The 24525-nt window shown below is 42.6% G+C and overlaps 3 protein-coding genes across 3 annotated transcripts; all 3 read left to right on the top strand.

The window, feature by feature from the left end:
- Positions 1-12857: 12857 nt before the first annotated feature.
- Positions 12858-17208, top strand: LOC134841613 (uncharacterized). Its single transcript, XM_063857639.1, has 6 exons — positions 12858-13098; positions 14006-14046; positions 14122-14363; positions 14432-14512; positions 14593-14836; positions 15490-17208. The coding sequence occupies exons 1-6, from the start codon at positions 12920-12922 to the stop codon at positions 16800-16802; spliced, it is 2100 nt and encodes a 699-aa protein (XP_063713709.1). The 5' UTR covers positions 12858-12919; the 3' UTR covers positions 16803-17208.
- Positions 17209-20406: 3198 nt separating this feature from the next.
- On the top strand, positions 20407-22060 carry LOC134842895 (FAD-dependent oxidoreductase domain-containing protein 1-like). The gene has a single exon (XM_063859408.1). It carries the CDS (start codon positions 20558-20560, stop codon positions 21989-21991), a length of 1434 nt encoding a protein of 477 aa, XP_063715478.1. The 5' UTR covers positions 20407-20557; the 3' UTR covers positions 21992-22060.
- A 125-nt stretch (positions 22061-22185) lies between these two features.
- On the top strand, positions 22186-24393 carry LOC134842896 (protein BCCIP homolog). The gene is made up of 3 exons (XM_063859409.1): positions 22186-22497; positions 23330-23570; positions 23819-24393. Exons 1-3 carry the CDS (start codon positions 22204-22206, stop codon positions 24373-24375), a joined length of 1092 nt encoding a protein of 363 aa, XP_063715479.1. The 5' UTR covers positions 22186-22203; the 3' UTR covers positions 24376-24393.
- The last annotated feature ends 132 nt before the right edge of the window (positions 24394-24525 follow it).

Genomic DNA, 24525 nt, shown 5'->3' with positions numbered 1-24525 from the left:
AGTTAGGTACTGGGGTGCGGCGCAGGTAAAGGGATCTTAAGATGTGATTGGCATGACAATTGAATTTTAAAAGAAAGAATTGATGGTGCTAAAACATAAAATGAATCTGCATGTTCTTAAAGGAAATCCAATCGAATTGCTTTAAGTGATATGAGAATGATAAGATTTTAACCATATGGGTAGAAGGGGGGTCTCTAGGTTAGGAACGTGACATGCTAAGTTTTAATGAGCTTTCTGTTTTCAGATCAAGTTTGAAAAACAAAGTTGAAAATCCAACTACACTCAAGCGAGAAACAGAAAGAGAGAATCTTGATTGAACACGCGATAATCCGAATCTACAGCAAGTACTTGCAAGAGAACATTTCTAGGTAATTCTTGAGTTGGTAAGGTAATTCTTGAGTTGGTAAGGTAATTCTTCAGCTGGTTAACATCTACCTACATACATCCCGAAGTTACAAAGAATGGCAGACCGATTCTGGAACTCCGTGCCCGCGGCCCTGAGGAAGCCCACTCTTGATGAGCTGTACAGGCGCCTGAGGGACTTGGACTATACCCAAATAGACGAGAGAATGGCGGTGATGCTGAATGCCATCCTCCAGTTGGAGGACCAGGGTGAGTGCAGGGAGTCTGCAACGGAGGCTGTCTTGATGATCGGCTACACCACCGAGGGAATATCGAACCAAGAACAGACCAGATGGTTGTCTTGGAATGTGGATGGAGGAGTAAGGGGTTTTGACTTGGCAAGGAATCCTGGCCTGAATAACAATACCGAATATGGCGCAGGGGAATTCCCACTACCGACTAGGCCAACAGTAAGGTCCACCAGCCAGAGCTCGAGTAGGGTGCCATCGATGTCACGAATGCAACAGACGACCGAGGCATATCCGGATCTAGGTGTTCTAAAGAAAGAGCTCGAGAAGACGCAGAAGGAAAAGAATAAGGCGAACCTCGATCGGGATCAGGCAAATCTGGATCGGGAGAAGGTTCAGCTGGAAAGGGACCAGGCGGTCAATGAGCGAGACCAGGCTCTGAGGTTGCTTGAGATACAAAAAGCTGAGCATCAACAGGAGTTAAGGGTGCGGGAGAACGCCGCAAATCGTGATCAACTGAGGTCGGAATTAGATAGAATAGAACAACGACAACGCGAGCTTGATGTACAGAAGGGAGCCAGGCCGAAGGAGCGAGTGGTCACCAGCTCGAGGCCAGAGTCACGTATGGAGGTGGATGAGGCCCCCAGAGCAAGAGCACGGTTCAACCTTGACCGCGAGGCCCGTGAACACATGAGTGAAGGGTTGGAAGTTTGGATACCGAATGACGCAACGTCTTCCTTGCGTAGCCTAGAGACGCAACCCATACGCCCACTGATGGATGTGGAGCTGCCGGGATATACCCCAACCTCGACCTCGAGTGACGGTCAGGTGAGCGGCGGCTCATCGCGCTTGAGAGAACTGGGCGAGAGATTGCGACAAAAGAGTCGTGAGAGTTCGGCAAGACCGGAGCTTCCCCCGACGTGGAGGGAGCAGCCGGTTAGGAGTGTCGTGATCTTGAGTTATAAGAAGAACACAGAGGGGAGGTACCACAGGCACAATCGGCTGGACTGGAGTACGGAGCAGAAAGCTAGGAGAGACTGCTTTCATGATGCGGCCTGGGTGCAATACATGGCGCCACCCCGGGTACCAGAAGGTGAGGTTCATCTAATCGTAGGGGACAGCCTGGTGCGGGTGTTGACCCGGATCCGATCGCACTGGCAGACGGGAATCTTGAGTTTCGCTGGAGCTGCCACGCCACAGATGTTAGCAACGCTTGACATGCTGGGGATGACCAAAGTATACACGGTGACCCTGATGATCGGGACCAACGATGTATCAAGGGGTGAAGCGAGGAAAATAACAAGGCTGCACGATAAGGTGAGCTGCCTTCTTGAGGAACTGAGGATTCAGATGGACCCCATCCTGTTGACGATATGTACTGTCCCCTACAACATGATGTTTGATCAGCACGCCTTGGAGATGAACGAGAAGGTGCGGAACCTAAACAAGGGGATAAGAGACATCCACCGGAAGAGTGTGCTCCCTGTCAGACTGTTGGACGTGGCAGAGCGCATGGAGAAAGAGGGATTCCCTGAAGACACCTCCAGTGATGGAATCGATTTTGATATACCGAGGGGAGCAGAGTGGCTAAACGACGTCTTCCAAGAACACATAAATGCGCTGGAGGCGGATCTGCTAGAGACAGCCCAATTCACTTTAGGACCACCTCCGAACCCACCATTCCTGGCCTCAAGGGCCTTGTCTGGTCGCTTGGGACCGAGAGTTGACACTAGAGACAGTTCAAGGAGCAGCCAGACCAGATTGCAGAGTGCCACGCCAATGGAGTCTGAGGAGGTGACGTCATCAACACCTCCAAGCTCGGCGATATCCTCAGTGGTAGTGGCAGAGAGCAAACGGGAAAATAAGTCTATGGAGACCGCTCGCTTGAGATATCCTGAGAAGGTGAAAGAACTGGATCTAGAGAGTTTGGAATGCAGGCAAGAATTGGCGGAAACCCTGGGGATCGAGCGAGTATCACACGAGGATTTGAATAGGCATCATTGCGTGGACTGGTTGAAAGCTCATGAGGCGCTCTTCTCGAGAGCGAAGTTGATGGAGACCACAGACCTGACGGGAATTCCCACAAAAACGATCATGGGACCCATTAACTACAGACCTCTCAAGCTGCTGGGGAGTCCGGGACTTATAGCAGAACCTCCCAAGCACCGAACTAGCATCGCCAGGATCAGGTTGGCAACCCCGGCACAGTTGAAGGTGGTAGACAAGCTACTCAATCCGGGAGGAACGGGATTGCCAGATGCCGCTTACGAAGGCTCGAAGTTGGCGGAAGATCCCAGGTACGGGAAGCCCTGTGGTGGCACCCAACTGGCCAAAACTCTGGCAGTTTATGATAGAGCAGATCCAGCTGCTGCAAGAGTAGTCATTGTAGCGGGATCGGACTTCGAAGGAACGTCTCCCAAGTTGTTCTGGCCGGAGACTCTGGTATACTCCTTGCCAGGAGCCGAATTGAACCAGATGTTGACTCTAGTGGTGGCAATAAAGTCGGAGATGCCCTGTGAACCTGAGCTGCTATTGTTTGCAGGAATGAATGATCACCTGCACGCGATGGGACTTCTTGAGCGACTGAAGGGCAAGGAGATTCCGACATCAAGGAAGATATGGGAGGCTATTCAGGCGTTATTTGCGGCGATGAATGAGGTACAAGAGAACGTAGCCTCGAGATTTGGGTCTAAGACGAAGGTGGTGTTTACCACATCCCCAGGATACGCAAATATGCCACCCGCCCTACAATTCGTGTACTCGGTCTTGATCCTGATAGCAGAAGGGAGTGAATGGCGGATTCTGATGGCAGCCCCCAATCGAGAGCTGGAGCCATCGAACTTGAGGCTTTACAAATCAGAATTGCCGGCGGCATGGGCTGACATATCTCATGCACTGAGGGGTTTTTACGGACTGGCCGACGTCCTGATTGTATTGGATGAGGTACTCTTGCTAGAGATATCGAACTTTGCTAGACAACTCAAGTTCAGCCCAGTCATCGGGGACGACCACCCGGCGATAAACCAGTTGACGGCCAGCCTGTGGTTCCGGAGTATGGATGTGAAAGTCGCAAATTCCACCAGCAGGTCTAGAGGTCCCAGCAACGAGAGAAGAAATGTGGTCGAGACGGAGAAACAGTTAGAATCGATGAAATATCGCTTGACTCAAGAGAATGGCTGGTGGCCATTCCTGACACCAAGGCTGGAGAACGTCACGAATAAAACAAGGGAGGAAGCACCACTCCTCGTGAAACAAATCTGGAGTTTTCTAGAGAAGCAACTGGAGCTAGCTGAAGCGAGAGACATGACGGTGGCTAGATTTGTCTCGGCCGCCAATGAAGTGACGATTGGAGGATTTTGGAGAGAGCACGCCAACGGCGAATTGAAGACTAGGAGAGATTACGAGATTCTCAAGTTCTTGAGTCCTTGCTGGGAGAAAGAATTCTTGGCAGGAGTGTTCGGCACCACAGCGACTATCTTCGGAGCCTTCGTACAGGAGATACTGGGCATGTCCATCAGCCTGCTCTTGGCCCTGTATTTGGTTTACCCCAGATACTTGTTCAACATGGGCCCAGCATACATGTTTAGTCGAGGAGTGGAGACACTTCGAGTTGATGGGTACCTGGCACTAGTGCTCTTGACCCATGGGGAATTGGTGTCGTTTCATCGATTAATGGAATATGGAGAGCCTCTGTCTATGGGGAGAGTCCACACGAGCATTGAAACCAGTTCCTACAAGTGTGCCGCAGGATTGAAGATGTTGCTAGTGCAATACCTCATGATGCAAAATCGGCACATGACGGGTGAAGATGAGAATCCAACTTCGAGAGAAGAATGGAAGAAGACGAACAGAGGGATGCCTCTGCTGACGGACCTATGCCTGGCAATGAGGTCGGACCCAATGGGGATAATCCGGGGCCTAGAGGAGGTGGTGACCTGCATTTATGGTCCAGCAGTGACGTACGCGTTCCCAGACCCCCTGGTGACAACGTATCGTCTTTCTGTAACGCACTTGAGCCTTATCAGTATACTGGATGGGACGGCGTTAAATTGGTGTCAGCAGGAGGTGCTCAGAGGGCGAATGAGCAACACGGTACTCTTTGGAAAGGTGAAAGATGCCGAGCTGATAGTGTACAACTTCAGGGGGCAAATGCAATGTAGAATGGGAGGCAAGCGAGAGGGTCCCATTGAAATGTATCCCAAATTCTGGAACTTGAACCCATTGACGGCGGACGGACGAGAAATCTTGAGAATTCCTGCCTGGAAGGAGTGCTTCGCACTGGTGAAGAGGGAGCTGGAGACCATAATGGAGAAAGAAATCCTCCCGGCCACCATGCCTGAGTTCCCAATTGTCAGGAGGATGACCTTAGGAATGAATAGTCCCTTGGTAGTTCCCTCCATAATGGCGAGGATGACGACGGAGGAAATGCAGAAGGATTTCACTGATGGCTGGGACCCCCTGTTCATTGGCTACACGGCGGCGGTCTACTTCCATACCAGTGAGATGAAGGTAAATTCGTGGACGACGCAAGCGAAAAAGAGTAGAGGTTCGCAGCCCCCAGGGTATGAGGTGCGGAAGGTCTTGAGAACTCTTGAGAAGGAGGGACTTGAGAACATGTTACCCATATGGGATGATGGCAGGATGATCGTGATGGAGGGGCACGTCGCACTGGTGGACGACATGAAATTTGCCACGAGAAAATATAAGGCGCCCTATGGCTTGGAACAGGTGGAAATAAGACAGGAAGGAACAGAACTAGATGCAGCAGGTCAACTATATGTAGCACTGACGGAATACAAAAAGCTGGATCCTACGACACCATCACCACTGTCCGTGGAAACACCTGGAGACTAGAGGAGCGGACCCGTCGAGGACCGATTTAAGAAAATTCTCGAGAGAAGGAGACATGAGTCAGAAGAAGAGAGTATGGATGAAACTCTCAGTGAAGCCGGTGAAGACATGGAAGTGGGGAATACGCCTGAACCAGGGCCATCAGGGGAGGAGCTCACCACTCAAGAGCTGTTGAAAGATTTGAGCGAGGAGAATTGGGCAGATACTGCCACACCACCCCTGATTCCGTCTCCCCGGAAGGATCTGGAATTGCCATTGGCAGGTGAGACCTTCAATATGGGGATGTTACTCTTGAGCTCGGAGGAAAGGGAGAAGAACACGTTCGAAGGGAACAGGGACATATTCTTGGGATCTCTCGAGGATGACGCTTGGCAGGAATTCCTGGAGGAATTCAATCGAGAAGTGGGCAGCGAGACGACGCAGTAGTGAACTGTGGGACGCAGTAGTGAGATTCGGGGAACCGCTCCTGATAGGAACGGGCCTGGATGAGAAAGCAAGAAAAGAGCTGCTGAACAAGCTAGTGCAGCGAGACGACGCAGAAGGAACTGTGGGACGCAGTAGTGAGATTCGGGGAACCGCTCCTGATAGGAACGGGCCTGGATGAGAAAGCAAGAAAAGAGCTGCTGAACAAGCTAGTGGAGCTGAGGAACGCACGATCGAAGACTAGAAAAGAGAAATGTGAGGACAGCTCTACTCTGAAACAAAAAGCTGTGGATAAAATGGTTGATGATATAAAAAGGGATAAGGTTGGGACTAGTAATATGATTAAAAGTACTAATATCCTTAAGGCTCGAGCAGGGGGGAGGCAAGAGTTGGAAGGAGTGGATGGAGAGGTCGAATCAATGATGATAGCCACAACACCCTCGAGCAGAGATGTGAAGACTCGCAAGAGGAAGAGAGAAGTGGAAGGATGGGGTAGTCCTTCAGTGGATGCTGTTTCGGAAGGAAACTTGAGAGAGACGGCGCCCATCGTTTTGGCTCGATGCAAGACGGCGGCATACAAGAACAGCTCGGAGCTCAGGAAACCACTTGAAGTAGAAAAGGAAATAGAGGTTTCCGCCAGTTCGACGTCAGAAGAAGACTTCAAGCCTCAGAAGGTAAACGTGAAGAGAGGTTCAACGAACGGACAGGTAGGGGAAGTGGAGATTGGCAAAGAATGGATCTCGAAGGCACATCAGGACATGGGCAAACAAGTGACGAGTGATCCATTGGAGAGGAACAAGACGAGGAACACTTCCCGGACGTGGTGGGTGGCCCTCGAAACATTGAAGGAAATGGAGGACTGCTTGAAGAAGTTGGACAGTGGAATAGCTCGCAAGCGACGCAATTGGGCCACCCAGCAAAAAGCCGAGGTTAATAAGATAGAGATGGCAAGTCATCTGAAGAGGTCCTGGCAGAGTTTGTTGAAGGATCATTTTGAAGAGGCGATGAGGACATCCTCATCAGCACCGCCACTAATGGCGAATCCCTTCGTTAGAACTGCGGGACAATTAATGTTCACCTGGAGCCTGGTGGGAATAGAGTTGGAGACATTGACCTCGTATGACAGGCTGAAGTTGGGAAGCAAGAAGCTAGAGGTGTATCAGGCACTGATGCAACACGTGGCCAGGGACAATTCAGGCTTGAGCCTGGCTAGAAGAAAAGATGCCACATGTTTCTTGAGATGGATAATGTCAATGATGTCTGATAGCACCATCCTGGCATGCCACCAGAGAGCAAGTGGAAGTAAAACCATGGAGAGAAGAGTCTCAACGATCATCTTGAACGTATATCAGAGTACAGGAATAGAGAAAGAAGATGGTTCCAGACTATCCTTAGAGAACCATCGAAAGCTGGACGAGGTACGGAGGTTCTCTAATAAGAAGTTCGAGGAAGAACATGATGTTCACCGTAACCTGGCCTCGTCAGAACAGTACTCGAGACTCAGTGAGAAGGGGGAATACCAATATGTGTCTGGAGTGATGGGAATAGCCTACAATCCCTTTTTAGACTCGGAAGCTGGAGGAGCCCACAGAAACCATGAGGTAGCGGAGCTACTGAAGTTTTGGACAGAAAGAATAATGGAGATAGACGCGGTGGAGAAAGAGGGGCCGAGCCTGGGCCTGACTCTTGAGAAAACACCAGAGGTGATAAGCATACCGCGCTCAAACAAGAGAGTTGAAGTGAACATGGGCGGTGGAAATGGCTTGTTAACTACGAACTTGGGAGTGATATGGAAGCTACTAAGACTCTCCTGGTGTCCACATCCCCATGCGAGTCTAATCGAGGAAACTACCGAGCGAGTGAGGTTAGCACCAACGGAAGATGAAGATCTGGCGAAGTTGAGTGTGCTACATAAGCTAATCACGCCCCAGATGCAAGAGCCAAGCGAAAGGACGAGCGACCCCGGGTCAGCAAAGAAATTGGAGCCGGGTAGCTGTCTGGATTCGACGTGTGGGAACGGAGAGCACATCTGCGATGGACGGTCATGCGTCAGAATACTGTCGTTTCAAAAAGAAGACCTGGTCACTTGGTTCGAAGACATCACAGAAAGGGAGAAAAGTGAAGTGCAAATAATAGCGGAATGTTACGCGAGAACCACGGTGAATATAGCGACAGCTCTCGGATTCTTCTCGAGAATGTGTGGTCTGCAGGCACTGGAGAGACTGGAATCTGAACATCATTTAGTGACGGCGTTGAGCGTAGAATCATGGCCCGGGGTGTTGCAGGTGACTCAAAAACACATCCGGAGCTGGAAGGTTGGTCTTGAGGCGGAAATGGGATTTCCCATGAGCGAAGCTTATGGCTTGCCATTGAACGCGAAATCGCTGATAGGGTCAATGATGGCCAACTTGTGCGGAAGTCACTACCCGCTACACATGGCGATGGTGGAAGTGTCCAGCCAGAGAATACTGGTGGACAAGGCCTTCTCAGTGCCCAAGTGCGTGAGGTTGGCTCGGATGTCGCTTCACTCGCACAAGTTGTTGAGAAAAATCAAAGGGACAGTACCAAAAGAATTGAGAGATGACTTAAGCGAAATCTGGGGAGAAGATCTTCTGAAGTTGGAAAGAGAAAACACAAGCGATCACGAGAGACAAAACGTGATCGGGAAACCTGTGGGAAGTACTCCGAACCTGGAAGACAACGACACGATGCACGAGAAAATGATGGAGCTTGAGCCTCTCTTGGAAGCCTCAGGGGAGCGTAATCTCAGGAGCATTGAGATCTCTCATGGGGAATGCCCATGCCACTGTTTGGCACAAACGGTGTGGTATCCAGATCACAAGAACCTTTGCCTGGTGTGGGATGTGGAAGAGATTCGGTCGATCGGACTACCGGATCACCGGCAGAAGGTGACGCTCTTAGTAGTGAGTACGATGTTAGCTCTGAGATGGATAGAAGAGAATATAACGAAGTATCGGGAGGCGACGACGCCAACGGCTGAGTCAATATACGCGATAGACTACAGCAGGAGACTCGAGTTGTTTGAGACTGCGTGCAAAGTATTCGCCATACCGACGGAAGTCAGGCACGTATGGAGTCGCTTGAGGTACTTTCCATGGTTTCGGGCGACACTGACGTCTTGGTTGTACATGACAACGAAAGATCACATGAGAAAACATCAAAAAGAGTATCGACAGTTCCAGGCCGAGATTGGGCCGGAAGCTTTCAAGAGACCCCTGCTAACCCATCGTAATGCGATCACGACAGGATGGAAAAGAGTGGGTAAGATGTCTAGAGACAATACCAAAGCGAGGGAGTCGATACTAGAGGAAGACCTGGCGAAGAACGTGAGCTTGAGCCTGCACAACTCCTTTTGCTTGAACCGAGAAGCTAGGGTGAAGGCACTACCCAACCAAGCAAAGAGGTTGCAGGAGCAGAGAGAATGGATGCGATCCTATGAACAGCTGAAGGCTTGGGAGGAGATTGTGATTAGTTCCGATGATGAAGAGGAACTGTTGAGACAGTTTGCCGCATCTAGCACTTCAGGATGCAGTACCTCCAAGGCGAAGAGTACGAGATGAATGGGCAAATCGGATGGATCTTGAGTCTTGAGAGGGAAGGGGGGCTTGAGCGTGGATCCGAGTGAAACTTGGATTCACGAAAAAGAAATTTTAACAAAGCAAATATTGTTACTAATATACTATATTTATTATATAAATCGAAATGCTGCATGACAATTTCCTGATTGAATAGGACAAAATTGAAAATGATTGGCTTGAAAAGCGAAAATTCAAGGGTGCAGGTGTATGCAGATTTTGGTTGCTGTTTAGCAATAGTGTGAAAATTTTAAATGGCTGTGAATTTTGGGGTGTAGATAAGCTTAAATCTGCTGCAAACTTCTGTAAATGACCACTGGCACTGTATCTTGAGCAACACTCGGTTTTTCTGGGACTCACTGGCAGAAGACAGCGCGCGATGAGGACATCGATCTCGAGTCCGGGGAGTATGTGCCAGTCGGTCATATTTGGAAGTTTGACCTTGAGAGGAGCAAAAAACACTTGATTTTGGAGTGAAATTTAATTTTTCAAAATTTCGAATGGAACCTGTCATGCACGATTTTCTCGCGAGAACTGAAAATCAGAAAAAGAAGTTAGAACAATTTCAGAACAATTGAGTCGCACACGCGGGAAAGTTGTAAGAAAAAGCAGTAGGAAATTGCTATTCGCAATTTCCATCACTATAATAATCGAGAGTAGAGCTGTCCCATCTGTGACAGAGACGAGAGCATTCCCTCGAATTGGATTATAGCGACTGGAGTATTATTCGGAACTGGACTAGAGTGAACCTTCGGTGGAAAGGTGGACAGCTTGAGTGTCCTAATGGTTCACAAGAAAACTATTGTCTAGAGTATAAACTCGTTCTCATTGTTAAAACTATAAAACATTAGACTCATTTAGTTACGTTATTTAATTCTTGAGTTAACTACCGACTGGATTATTTCCCATTTCTTGAGCGTGCTACTATGTGAGTACAAATTTAAATTCCTAGAGTGTGTTTTATAATTGTTATGTTGAGGTAAGGCGAGTTTTAGGTTGATCCATCTGAAATGGATCAAAGTTCCACTGTCTAATAAAAAAGCAACTTAACGGATTGTTCCAACCCGGTTTTTAACGGCGTTCATGTATTTTGGGTATCTAGAGACCTAAGTATGGGGACGTTTCTAATTCTAGAGTGGGGGGATATTTTAGTAGTAGCCTTTAAGCTGTAACGGGTCGTAGTCTCATGTCACAAACGAACCGAACTGGCTCCGACCGTTCTTGAGGTAGAAAAACACAAGAGATGGTGTCCCTGACCCTTGAGCCAGTGGTTATAGGGCCTATTTTTCTTAAGCCTCATGTGTGACTGCAGTAGACGAATGTTACAAGTAGATAAAAATCATCATCTCCATCGAAGATGAATCAACCCTTTCCCTCAACTCCTAGCTTCTCATAATCAGAAAATGAATCCAGATGTTAACTAAATTCAATTCAGGACATAACCAGGAAGCTAAAAGTTTGTATAAAATAGTTTGAGTTCAGGTCTCAAGGCCCCTTCGGATTCCTGAATCCGGGAAATAACACTCTTATTTCCTCTCCGGAAGGCTGAATTGACGGTTCTACCACACTTCACCGTTGGAGTGAATGGCTTTGTAACGATTGTAGCAACACAATCGTTACAACTCGGAGCGGTCTCTACTTATACTCTGTCGTATTTTTCTATTTCTTGTTGTTTCTCTCGCAACTATCGTTGTTGTTGTGTTCTCTTTTTTGAATTTCTTCTAAAATGGCCGTTTTCGACGTTTCTCGGAAGTGTGACGTCACAAATCGAAATTTTAAAGTTTAGAATTTCCAGAATCTTCTGGCTTTCACGATTCGTCCAATCGTCTAAATAACACCGCTAATCCTTTAAAGCTGCCAATTTTCTGGGTTAGCGGCTAGCCAACCGAAACTGTTTTTTGTCAATTCTGGTCGAATGTCACAGGATTAACATAAACACCGACTACACAGACCGTCTCATGTACCTTAGAATACTTCCTCTGTTGTTCGAGAGATGCTTGATTTTCTTCTCTTCAGTAAAATGTTTCAAGGAAAGTCCAGCGTTCCATGGAGAGAATATATTGGCATCAACGAAAATTTCAAGCAAAACAAAGCAGCGTTTTATTAAAAGAATCGTTCGTACTTCAAAAAGTTCGTCTGTCATCCAGTGAACAATAATTTTGGTGCCAAGTTATTTTTCTACATAAACGAATTGGCAGCCAAGTGAACACTTTTGGAGTAAACGTCAGGAAAGAATTATCAGACTTTTTCTGGAATTACTGTGTATCTTGTTCCGAAAAGTACAAAATACAAACTTGGAGTTTATTCGATATATAACGAAACAGACTAAAAAACTAAAACTTCCGGGGGACCTTATAAGCCCTTCCATCTATTGGAGAAACTCGTTTTTATTATAATATCCCTATTATTATTTTTATAGTTTTGCGAGATAGTTCCGGAGGATTGGTGGGCGCATACAACCTTCTTATGGCTATTTCAACAGCCTTGGTGAGGGGACATTAGTGTACAAACTCTTTAAATCAAGGGAAATTATAGTTTCATCAGAGCCCAATCGAGGTTTCTCCAAAATTTTCTGGACATTTGAGTGTTCCTTTCTATGTTAGTACCCTCAACTTTATCGAAATATTTTGCAAATGTTGTATTAAGGTGGTCATATGAGCTACCAGGTAAAGAAAGGACAAGTGGTGTGCCTCGTTTGTGCACTCTTGCTAATCCATACAGTAGCGGACTGCGCACTCGTTGATCTCGTCTTTCTTTTTCATGGCTTTTATTATTTGTGTATGTCTTTTTCAATTTTTTTTTGACAAAACTGTGAGTCAGATTCTTCCTCTCACTAAATTGATCTGCCTACAATAAATCATTTATGCTTTCATTCATACTTTCATGGTCCACTAATAGGAAAATTGTACGCTCAAAAAAATCAAAAGGTCAGAGATTATGATGGTAGCCGAAGTTTCTTCACAAGTCTTTCCTTATTTCACCTAGTCATTGGAAGTTCAATAATTTTGAATGCGTTTTTGTTTCTGACGCTAACAAAATTCAGAAGTCAGTGATTATAATGGTAGCCGTAATTTCTTCACAAGTTATTGAAATTCCAATGGCTTTTTGACTGGGTGAAGTAATGAAAGACTTGTCAAGAAACTTCGGCTAGCAATTGTAGAGGAAGGACGGCTCAGTTAAATTAACATTATGACGATGCATTTAATGCTGATTTATGACTTCATTGCTGATATATATGCATTTTTATATCGCTGGTATGGCCCTATCCAGCTTGTGCACTTACCGTAACTAAACGGAAGGGCCCCTTTTGTAATTTAGTTTTTTTTATAAACTCTAACCATCTGATTTTTGTTAGCGTCAAATACCTTTCATATGATTATGTTTGTAATTTCAGATAAAATAACCAATTTCAGTTGAACTGTGATGAACTACTAATAATATTGTAGCCAACATTGCATAATGGCTAATGTAAACGTAGAAAATATGGTGCAACCTGTGAAGCGAAAAAGCCAAAAATCTACTGTCAAAAGAGTTGGAAATACAGCTTCATCACGACTCAGACAAGATTATATTCAACTAATGAAGAACCCTGTTCCCTACATCATTGCAGCCCCTCTCCCTACAAACATTTTAGAATGGTAATTGTTGTTCCGACTTTCGAAAACAGTAAGGAATATATAAATATATGCTCGGTGTGGTTTTTTTTTATTCAGACCGATTTTCAACGGATTTTTTATCTAAGGATCGATTCCCGTATTTTGTGTTCACAGAAAAGTCGCGCTCACCACTGCTAACCTGAAAGTGTTTTGTATTCGGGAACTAAGACTTTTTTCTGGTAAACAACTTTGCTTGCATCTGTTGTAATTGAGCTTAATGGACTTTAGAACATTCGCGACTGCTTCCCACTTGACCTAAAGGTATCGCGGTTGCCTCAGTACATTAATGTATGTGGCATGAGTCCTGGCCGGACCTTGTTTTTTCAGTATGTATGAAATTATTTAAAAACTTCGGGAAAAATTGAATTATCGGACTTATGTTTTGTCGGCTTAGTTGCCCCATTGTGGAAATTCGTTGTGAGGGCAGCAGTTTTAGTCGCAGGTGCAAGTTTTTTTTATGTATTTCTGTAACTTAAAAATTAATAGCCCTGATTTTGTACATTATCTTTTTGCTCCGCGCAAAAGTTTCATTGGGCCTAAATAGTTTCGGCTTATGTTTTACTGGCTTAGTTACCTTGATTTGTGTCGCTTCATGGGCGTTTGTCTTCCAAATAGTTTGTCTTTCTTTTGTTTTGTTTTCGGATCAATGAGAGGCTTTTTGGCTCAAAGAAAGCATTGTCGGCCGCTCGTTAAAAAATTGAGGATTTATTTTATGCTGTTTGTTATGTTACATGACTATTTTTCTTGAGGTTTTTCTAAAATTTTAATTTCATTTTCTATTAACTAGTTTGTGATGCTGCGCTTGCTTTGTATCGCAATTGATGCGAAGCTCTGCTTCGCATCTGTATAAAATATCGTTATGCAGACTACTTTTCATCATTATTTTTAGGCATTACGTCGTTCAGGGTCCATCTGACAGCGTCTATTCAGGTATTAAAAAAATGAAATAATATTTGGTCTAATCAGCATATCTGGCTAGTTGCAATCTGTTTTGTTTTTTCATAGGTGGGTACTACCACGGGAAGCTAATTTTCTCGAATGACTATCCATTCAAACCTCCGTCTATCATGATGTGCACTCCGAATGGGAGGTTTAAAACAAACACCAGACTGTGTCTGTCCATCAGTGATTTTCACCCCGACACTTGGAATCCCGCTTGGTGTGTGTCCACTATTCTCATTGGTTTGCTGAGTTTCATGCTGGAAACTGCGCCGACTCTTGGTAGCCTGGAAACTTCTGATCAAACGGTAGAGCTTCAATTCGTCTTCAATGCATGTATTTATTAAAGCAATTTTTAATGTTCTTTTTGTTGCAGAAAAGGCAGTTTGCATTGCAAAGCTTGGAGTTCAACATCAGAGATCCGGTATTCCAAGAGTTATTTCCAGAACTTTTCAAGGTATGTTGAAGAAGATATTTGAACGAAGCTGACACTTAATTTTTTGAGACTCCAACAAAAAAAAAACTTTTTTCTTTCAGAAAATAGGAGATTTACTGAAGCAAAGAGAAGCAGAAATGAGTAAATCAATCGCCTCTCAAAGGTCTTTGCAGAGTTCTCGGAACTCGATGGGCAGCGGAGTGAACAGAAACAATGGTGCGGTCGCGAACGACCAGGACGGTAACTGGGGAGGGGCCTTGATGAACTTAGGGGTGCTGTTGGGATTCGCCGCTTTCTCTTTAGTTGTGAAATATATCTGCAAGTTGATTATTAACGAGCAGCTGTAGAAAACATTTATGCAATTAAAAATGTCACCTATTTAAAAATTTAGCCCTACTATGTAAACAATTCTTTTCCGCCTCTTATGAGTAGTTTGAAGTAAGCTCGATATTTAAGATTATTGAGAGTCGATGAACTTAGTTCAGTTTCTTATGTAGTTCGCGGTGATTTTTTTTCGTGTTTTTTAAGAAAAGTTCAGAAAGTTTGTTCAGGCTCAAATTTACTTTTCCGCGGTTTGACTTTTGATCTTTTGAAGTTCAGTTCATTTCCTTTGTTAAAAGGAAGGCAAACTACACTAACGAACTGCAAAAGTGTAGAGATCACGAAAAATGTGATCGACTTCTAGTTTCGAAAGTGACATTTAGTCTTCAGATTTCTCAACGAAATAAAAATTTTACTATTGATCCAGTTTTCTCAAATTGGTTAATTTAATCAAAAAAGTGCCAGTCATAAATTGTTCCAGAAATTCAAAGAGCTTTAAGGGCATCTATTTTTGAAACTCGAAAATTGTTTTTTTTCCAAAAAAACAAGTCAGTAGTTTTTTGTTTACTTGCCATCATTGCTCTTTTTCAACTGTCTGTTGGCTATATTATAAGAAAATAAAATTAGGAATTTGATGCAGAAAACATCTGTTTGTTTTGATCGGATTAACTTTTCAGATATTTTTGGATCTCAAATGAACAAAAACAATCCAGCGGACGGCATTAATAGCGAGGAGAAGCTCCTGGAATCGACTAGTGCGGTCAATGAGAAGCAATTGCGATTCTCAGAAGAGCCACAAGACCTCATAGGGAGCTATGATGACATGTATCCGGACTGGGAGGCTGATGCTGAGCCAGATTGCGAGCTAAATATCCAACTTGTTATGAGACGAACTCTACTGGCCAACAGCAAAGAGCAAGAGGACAAGCTGTCGAGTGCAGAAAAAGCCGAGTGGCTCACGGAAAGTATGAGTCATTTAAGACTGGACCGAGAGAAGATTCGGGTGATTGAGAACCTAGAATGTTTCAGTGCAAAGCTGACTCATCTATATTTACAACATAACCGAATAGAGCATATAACAGGTTTATTATGCCTGGAGAAGCTGAAGTTTCTTTGTTTGTCTCACAATAAAATAAAACAAATAGATATGGACGAACTGCCAAAGGGCATTATTGCAATTTATTTGGACGGAAATCCTTGTACTCAAAGTTCAGATTATCCTCTTAACTTAATAGCATCTCTCCCAAAATTAAAGTCGGTTGATTTTGAGTCGATTAGTGAATCGAAAAGACGAAAAGCCCTGAAGTTTGTTGACCCGAATTTGCAACTAGACACAGACGTCTCTTCTGAAGGCGAAGATACCTCGGCGGACGAAGTCAGCGAGGAAGATCCAAGCTCGCATCTTGCACAAGGCTTGGATCCCGTGAAGAAGAAAATGTTGAGCGACTTGGATTTGAAAAATGGACAAATAGACAACATAGAAGAGCTGTTATCACCAGAGCAACTGCAGGTGTGGAGAACTTCTTACCAACAAGTGCAGATTTTAAGCTCAAGCGAGGAGGAGGGTCTGAGTGATCGTGAAAATATAGTGGGAGCCAGTGCACCTGAAGCAGAAGAGTCAAACCAGGAAGCTGTAGAAGTTAACAAATCATCCCAAAAAGGAGCAAAAAAGAAGAAAACCAGGAAAAATAGAGACGATGTCAAACTAAAAACAGACAAGGAAAAGCAAAATTTGAAGAATTTGGGCATCAATCCTGCACATTTTAGGGATTTGACCGTTAAACTGTTAGGGCGGTCGAGAGCACGTCAAAATGAGGACACAGAAAAGCATAATAAGAAACTGACTAAATTGGACTCCTTCAGAGAAGAGGAAAGCGAGAGATTCGCTCAGTCGAGCAGGATTCCAGTGAGTGAGAGAATGGTCTACGACAACTTGAATCAAGTCACAGTGCAAGTGTTACCGGAGAGAAGCACAAATGCTCGCCGCTGAATGAGCCCCATAAGTTACTACAAGAGATTTATCTCAGATCATTTTAGTGTTGTGTAATATTTTGCTGTAAATATATATGTACAGAACTTGTAGATTTAGATTGTAAATAGATAAAGAGTTCAAGAGCTGAAAATATCATTCCGACGGCGAAGAGTGAAGGAACTTCGAGGGCAAGTGGCGTGCGATGGGGAAGTAGGCTTTTTCAAGTCAAATTGGCGTCTACCCAAGTCTTGTTGGTTAAGTTGTCGCTCGGTAAATGTCTCTGAATTCCTATATAACGCTTGGGATTGGGTTTCTTGACACGTTTTCCCTTTTTTCCGAAACATTTTTGCGATTTAGTTACTTTCGTCTCGATTTCTATCTGCTAGCTTTCAAGGTCATTTTTTTGTGTAGTAAATATGAAGCTCCGCCTTTCCTCGTTGTAAAACTTTTCAGAAAAATTTTCTCCGTGAATAGAAAAAACTAGTCTGATTAATTTACTTTTAAAACGAATTAACTGCGAGTATAGCAACGCGTATTTTGTTACGCTAATAACTTTTCGGCTGGAAAACCCGGTTTGTAATTAAGAGTAATGAACGTAATGAGTCCTCTTATATAGGTCTTGCTGATTTTTTTGTTTTTTTTTCAGGAAAAAGTCTTAAAGTTTGTTCACGCTCAATTGCGATTTTTTTCGGTTTGACTTGTGATTTATTTTTAAGTTCAGCGCATTTCTATTATTAAAAGGAAGGCAAAATAGTGAAGAACGTGGTCGACTTCTAATTTCGAAAATGGAAATTAATTATCAGATTTCCCAGCGAAATACAAGTTTCACGTATCGATCAAATTTTCTCAAATTGGGTTATATGTAACAATAAAGTGTCATCATAAATTGTTCTTCAAATTCAAAGAGCTTTAAGGCCATCTTTTTTCTTCGAAATTCAAAAGGTGAAGATTTTTGAAAAAACAAGTCGCTGTTTTTTCATTTTCCTTGCTTTCATTACTCCTGTCCAACTGTCAATTGGCTATGTTTTCACTTGGTGATTTTGCAGCACAAAGAGTTCAATTAATAATTACCTGTGCGAAATTTGTTTTTTAATTTGCCAACTCCGTTGTTTTAGTTGTTGTTTTTTTTTGGCTTGAGAAGTTTCGATGTGTGTTAGAACTTTTTAGTAACCTCATTACGTTTGACGATAAATGTTTCTGATCTCAATGTTTGGAGGAAGGGGTTTAAAACCTTTTTCGCAAACATTTTTCCCATGGGTGTGTGCTCAAGCAGTGTCAGCTTTTTTACGACCCCGAAAGATTTATTTGAAACGCTGATTTATTTTTCAATTGTTTTACTTTGCATGTTTTTTTTAATTCAAATTGAACTTATTCCAAACCATTCGAGACAAATATTAAAGTTTTGGTATATCTAATTTTTTATATCAAAAAGTAAAAACTAGATTAAAAATGGCAATTGAGCGGCTTTTGTCTCATTTTTGTCGGCCAGTTGCTCATGCTATGTTTGTGTTGTATCACAAGTGGTTCGAAAATTTGCTTAGTCTTTTCAAATGATTACTTGAAAAAATGTTGCCTTTCTCTATATGGATTGTGTTTGCTTAATATTTTAATTTTTTGTACGGTTTCTCACTTTTTTTACCCATGCGAAAGCAAGGGTATTGCAATTGGGTACTATACTTTTTTCCCGTAAAGAACTTTGTCCATATGAATTATTTACTGATGGTACCTTGGCTCACAAAGAAGAATTATAAAATAGAATTATATTAATAATTATGTTATTAATTACAAAATATAATTATGTTGAGGTTTTCTGAATATCCATCTGTTTACACTTGTGAGAGCAAGTATGTAATGCGGAATTAGTTTTTTTTCCCGTGGACAACTTATCTTCAAAATCGGAAAGAAATTAAAATGATATGTTTTTGAAACTTTCAGGCTCTTCCCAATTAGTCTAGAGGTAACGTGGTTGAATTCGCAATCAAAGTTTTAAGTTTCGAGTCCCTGCTGGACCTTGTTTTTTCAGAACTTAAGAAATTGAAAGGAAAACAAGACTGCTCGTATCAGGGCGAGGCCTTGAAGGTTCCGACTGCCTCCTAAGGTCTATGGAGCAGTAATAACATGGAAAAATTAAATGAAATAAAACAAAATGAAAAATCATCCCCCCACACGCCATATGAAGTACAAAAGGATAGATCTCGCTCCTTGTGATAAATCAATTATGGCAAATAAGCTATTTTCAACCAATTTGGAACGATTTCTAACACGGATTAACTCTCAGCTTACGCGTTAATTGTCCCAAATTGGCCAAAATGCCAATCTTTAAACCCCCGTAACTCTACGAAAAATTATCACAAGTATAATATCTTGTCAAATTTGAGCTCAGGACAACAATACCTTTCGAACGATATAAAAAAATTCCGTCAAAAATGGCTAGTTAAAAAGTTATGTTGTGTCACGTAGTTGTCACGTCACGGTTTCTTCTTGTGATGAAAGTACACGTCACGGTTTCTTCGTGTGATGTTAGCAGTTTTCCTTATAGTTGCCAGTTTCGTTGATGTACTCCTGCAGTTTGTATTGTCGGCCATGTGGTCGCTCGGTAGATACTTCAAGCTTATTTAATGCTTCTGGTTGTGTTTTTCGACTGCTTTTCTGGGATTTAATATTTAATTAATTCCCGAAATAACAGACTTTTGTGGCTTTTTCCGAATAGTTATTTCTGTTTTATTTGCTATTCGCGAGCTTGCAAGGCTACGCGCACATGATATCGGAAGTAATACGAACTTCGCTTCGGCTCTGTGTTAATTTTTGTAATTATTATTACAGATAGCTTATAATTTTGATTCGCAAGGGGAGCACCGTTTCTCCTAATTTTTTTTTTGAGTTTCAAAAATTATATTTGGTCCTTTTTATTCATTTGAAGTTTTAAATGTTTAATTTTTTTCTGCTGCGATATCCGATGTGCTTTTTTTACTTGGCAAGTTTTTCTTCAATTTCACTGATCTCATGACTTTTTCTGGAGTTATTAAGTAATGATCGTCGAAAGAATGCCGTATTGTTCCGACCATTTGAAAAATGAGAAACTTTGTATTCAGGTGTTTTACTTTTTTTTTTTGGTTTCCGCGCGAAATTAGGCCCTGCAAATAAATATCGGAATAGGTCGAGTGATATATCATATTAAATCACGTTCAGCCCTGATTCGAACGGAATTTTCAAAAAATTGTCCCAGTTTAAAATTTTTGAGTTGAAGTTCAAATCAGAGCGAGTAAACCAAACCAGCAGATTTTTTTTTATAGAAGGATAAGCCATGAAATTTTACTGTAAATTTTTCAGTGCGGCCTTGGGAATGAAAACTTGTTTGTGTGATTTTCTTCTTGAAACTTCCTTCTGGAATGAATGAAAACTTCAAATTCAAAAAAAAAATACAAACTAAAATTCAAAATTGTATCTGCGAAAAAAAAAAAAAGTTTTTACTTTTTTTTTGTGATTTTCTTTTAAAAAAATTACCATTTTGCCTGTTTTACTTCGAATATGTCTAAGTTCTAGGCTTTCGTCAGATTCTTTTTGCCTATCCTTGTTTAACAGCAACTGACTATCCTTGTTTAAAGGTTGCTGTTGGCATAAAAATAGGTCACTTAGATTGATATGTCTTAAGATGGAACTTATTTTGCTGAGATTTTAAGCATTATCTCATTGTAGCTCTGTTCTGTATCTGATTTGTATCTCATTTTAGTCAGCTTTTCAGTTAGCTTTTCAGTTCGATATTTATTGTCTGCATGTTGTGGAGAGCATTTGCAGCCAGTGCTCAAGCGAATTCAAAAAACACGTTTTTGGGTGTTTCGTTACTTGGAAATGGAAGAAGTGACTACATGACATGGAAGCGCCATGTGTCCCGTTTGGACCCGCAATATCACTGTGATTTCGCCATCATCGGAGGAGGTGCAATAGGATCCAGCATTGCTTATCACATCAAACAGCACAAGAAAAGCGAAGATGCTGACGTCATAGTATTCGACAGAGATCTCAACTACTCCAGGGCATCCACAGTACTAAGTGTGGGATCGATCAGACAGCAGTTCTCAATTCCAGAGAACATCCAGCTGTCCAGAGATAGTTTCAGTTTTCTAGAAAATGCAAAGAGTAATCTATCAGTATTTAACGAAGACCCAGTAGATATTAGTTTTAAAAAGGCTGGATACTTGTTTTTAGCCACTAAAGGTAAAATGGATCTTTTGCATTCCAATCACGCGACGCAGATACAAAATGGAGCCAAGCTCAAACTGCTGTCGTCTGATTCGCTTAAGACTGTTTACCCATGGATGAATACAGATGATATTGTTGGCGGATCTCTGGGTTTGGAAAACGAAGGTTGGTTTGACCCCTGGAGTTTTCTTAGTGCGTTGAAAAGGAAGAACATAAGTATGGGTGTACGGTATGTGCAAGCCAGTATCGTCAGCTTTCCTGGAATTTTTGACCGAGGAGTTAAACTAAATGTAACTTCTGCTGCAATTGGAGATCCTGCATATCCCTCTGCATCGCCGCTGTCAATGGTCTACGCGGGAGAGTATGTTAATGCCGCAGGTGCATGGTCTGGACAGTTGGGTAGGCTTCTGGGAATTGGCGGAAGATCTGAGGATGGAAGTCATTATGACTTTCTGGACGAGACTTGGAGGAGTGATGAAAGACTCCAGTTCCCAATTCCAGTCGTGCCGAAGAAACGCTATGTGTTTGTGTTTCATTGTCCAAACGGACCTGCTGAAAAGTGTCCAATGGTGGTGGATCCAAGTGGCGTATACTTCAGAAGTGAAGGACCTGCCGGATACTACATCTGTGGAAAGTGTCCATCGCCTGACAAGGAACCCGACACGAAAAATTTGGAGGTTGACTACAATTTTTTTGACGAGGAGATCTGGCCTGTTTTGGCTAACAGAGTGCCAGCTTTTGAAAGCTTGAAAGTGACACATGCATGGGCTGGTTTTTATGATTACAATATTGTGGATCAGAATGGTATCATTGGCTATCATCCAGCATTTGATAATTTTCTCATCGCTGCTGGATTTACTGGCCATGGGATTCAAATGTCGCCTGCGGTTGGTCGGGCAGCAGCTGAGCTTCTACTGAATAATAAATTTGAAACACTTGATATGCGAAGGTTTTCATTTGAGAGATTTGATAAAAATGAGCTGATCTTTGAGAAAAATGTTGTCTGAATTTACTTAACCTGATTTAAAAATTGATAATATATCTGAAAAATCACACAAAATAAACCTCTTAATTTGTAAATGTAATTGCTGGTCCCAAAATATTAGTTTTTTTTTTAAAATTAATTAGTTGAGCTGTCGGCACATTTTCAATAAAATTTTCCGATCATTAGCTTGATATTTCTACTGATATATGAATTGATCAGTTTCAGGTCCATGTTATGAAACAGCGTTCTAGGGGCAACTCAATGACTGTGGATGCCAAAATAGAATCAGGTCCTGCCGGAAGCAACGAAGATGAAGAGAGCGACTCTTCAAGCGAAGGTGACAGCCACTCGGATGAGGATGACGTCATTTATGATGATGATTGCGGAGATGAAGACGAGGGCGAATCCGACGATGACTCGGAGGATATGGAGTCGGACGGACACGAGGATGACGTCATAGTTCCTAATGTGGACCAGCAAGTTAACGTGGAGTTCGAAGCATTTCCACCGTCGGACGGTGACTTTCAAGTAGGCCTTAATTTGAGTTTCTAGAAAACAAGCTGAGCTCTTAATGTTTTCCCTTTAGAATATCAAGACTATTGGAATCGGGTACTGGACTTTTCCCCGTAACTAACCGAGCTGACAGAATGGCTGTAATTAAAATTGTACATGCGAACTCGTGGTGCGCATGAACGTTTGCAATTTTTCATTTGCGCTCAGCGTTCTTCAAAGCAATTTTTTTTCTTGCCGAAGTTTTTGACGCAACTTCGGCCAATTGAGTGTTATCAGCTTTAATTATCTATGCGCTTTTGAGATCGACGGAAATATTGAAAGCCATGTTCCAAATTTAAAAAATAAGATCGCAGACCTTCAATAAAAACGAATAAAACTTTGCACTTTAAAAATCTATTCGTTGTTTTTATCTGTTAACATCACATAGGTTACTCTGAAGCTGCTTTTTTAATTTTGTGATACGTTTCACACTTTTCGAATTAAATTTGAATCAGAATTTGAAAACGTGTTCCTTGGTTTGCCTCTTTTCATTCTTTTGTGTACGAAGTGTATCGCCACTGTATTGCCAATTTGTTAATAATCAAAGTCAGATAATTTGCGAGGAACATGTTTTTGAGGCTATAGAGAATCCCAGAGAATCCAAAGGAAATAATAAATGTTTTTGAAACGATTTATCTCGAATTCTGCTCAAGAACTTTGTTACTGTGTTTTGTTTTAATTACTTTTCATAATTTTATTTATGGAAGATGGCTTTTTATTGACGGAAGTCAGGAATGGCTTTCGCATATTGGAGTATTGGACCATAGTGTAGATGCATCTGATGTTATATGAGGTGTTTTGTATTCAGAGTCTGGTGGCATTGTTGGGCCGTCTGTTTTACAAGGAGCAACAGATCAATTTAGCCGAGTTGGCTAATTGGGTCATCGGCCACAACTACATCGGCAGTGTCCTGAAGACCAACAACCCACACAGTCCTATGGACACTTCAGACGAGGACGATGAAGACGACGACGACGAAGATGAAGAAGATGAAGACGACACTGTCTACGGTGTCACAACAGTTGTAAATTTGAAGCCAACAGGGAAAAGTGAGCATTGAAAATAACACTAAAATCAGGAAGATTTAAAAAAAAGTTAAGGTCATTTTTAAGCCTATTCTTTGACTCTGCTGATGATATTTTCAGTTCTATTGAAAAATCTCCGTGAAGCAAACATTGTGTTCGATAGGAACAAAGCGTTTAAAAAAATAATTTTGAAGCCGTTGAGTTTTTATGATTTTACAAAATTTTCAAACAGTTTGAACGCTACAGTTTACGATAAAGATGTTAAATTTTAGGCAAGGACGAGTCTTTTAAACACTCAATCGTGGCCTACCTAACTGAAAAATGCAACAGTCCCGAGATCAACACAATCCTAAATTCGCCCAGCTCTCATACAGTCGGTTTGCTCCTCACAGAACGATTCGTCAACATTCCCCCTCTCCTTGCTCCCCCCATGTTGAAGTGCCTGTGCAAAGAAATAGACTCGGCCAAGCTGAAGAAAATGCCATATGATTTCACTCACATTTTACTCATATCGAAAAGTTACGACCAGTCAGTGCAAAGTAAGAATGGATCATCCAACGAAGGTCTTCCACCTTGTCTTGAATTCATAAATCCAGAGGATGAGATATTCCAGCAGTATGCGCAGTGCGTAGCAAGTTTCCCAGTGCCAGAGGCAGAGCATCTTGTAGGAGGCTCTTGGGGTCCGAAAGAGAAGTCGATGCCCCAGTACCGGACTGTCAGTCTGATGCCTATGGATAAGTTCAAGGGTGCCGTGAACCAGATTTCAAACATTTTCACAGTCGAAAATATGATGAGTCTAATGAATGCTAATGGAACCGCGACTACATAATTTGAATCATCGTTTCTTTTCAACTTGAGACACTAGAGATTCAGGACACTTGAGACACTAGAGATACTTTAAAAAACTTACTTATAGAAAACAAATTTATATTCAGGTTTAGATTTGCTTTTCGTCTGCATGATTTGGGGCTCTTGGAAT

This window comes from Symsagittifera roscoffensis, chromosome 3 (assembly GCF_963678635.1).
Source record: "Symsagittifera roscoffensis chromosome 3, txSymRosc1.1, whole genome shotgun sequence".
Classification (NCBI taxonomy): domain Eukaryota; kingdom Metazoa; phylum Xenacoelomorpha; order Acoela; family Convolutidae; genus Symsagittifera; species Symsagittifera roscoffensis.
This window is presented reverse-complemented; position numbering and strand designations above follow the sequence as displayed.

What these genes read in the sequence shown, in the direction of transcription:
- LOC134841613 (XM_063857639.1), top strand. Translation starts at nt 12,920, where the DNA reads ATGGCTAATGTAAACGTAGAAAATATGGTGCAACCTGTGAAGCGAAAA. An exon ending in CCTACAAACATTTTAGAATG is followed by an intron (nt 13,099 to 14,005) that starts GTAATTGTTGTT and finishes CATTATTTTTAG; the next exon opens with GCATTACGTCGTTCAGGGTC. An exon ending in TATTTCCAGAACTTTTCAAG is followed by an intron (nt 14,513 to 14,592) that starts GTATGTTGAAGA and finishes TTTTTCTTTCAG; the next exon opens with AAAATAGGAGATTTACTGAA.
- LOC134842895 (XM_063859408.1), top strand. Translation starts at nt 20,558, where the DNA reads ATGTTGTGGAGAGCATTTGCAGCCAGTGCTCAAGCGAATTCAAAAAAC.
- LOC134842896 (XM_063859409.1), top strand. Translation starts at nt 22,204, where the DNA reads ATGAAACAGCGTTCTAGGGGCAACTCAATGACTGTGGATGCCAAAATA. An exon ending in CGTCGGACGGTGACTTTCAA is followed by an intron (nt 22,498 to 23,329) that starts GTAGGCCTTAAT and finishes TTTTGTATTCAG; the next exon opens with AGTCTGGTGGCATTGTTGGG. An exon ending in TTTGAAGCCAACAGGGAAAA is followed by an intron (nt 23,571 to 23,818) that starts GTGAGCATTGAA and finishes GTTAAATTTTAG; the next exon opens with GCAAGGACGAGTCTTTTAAA.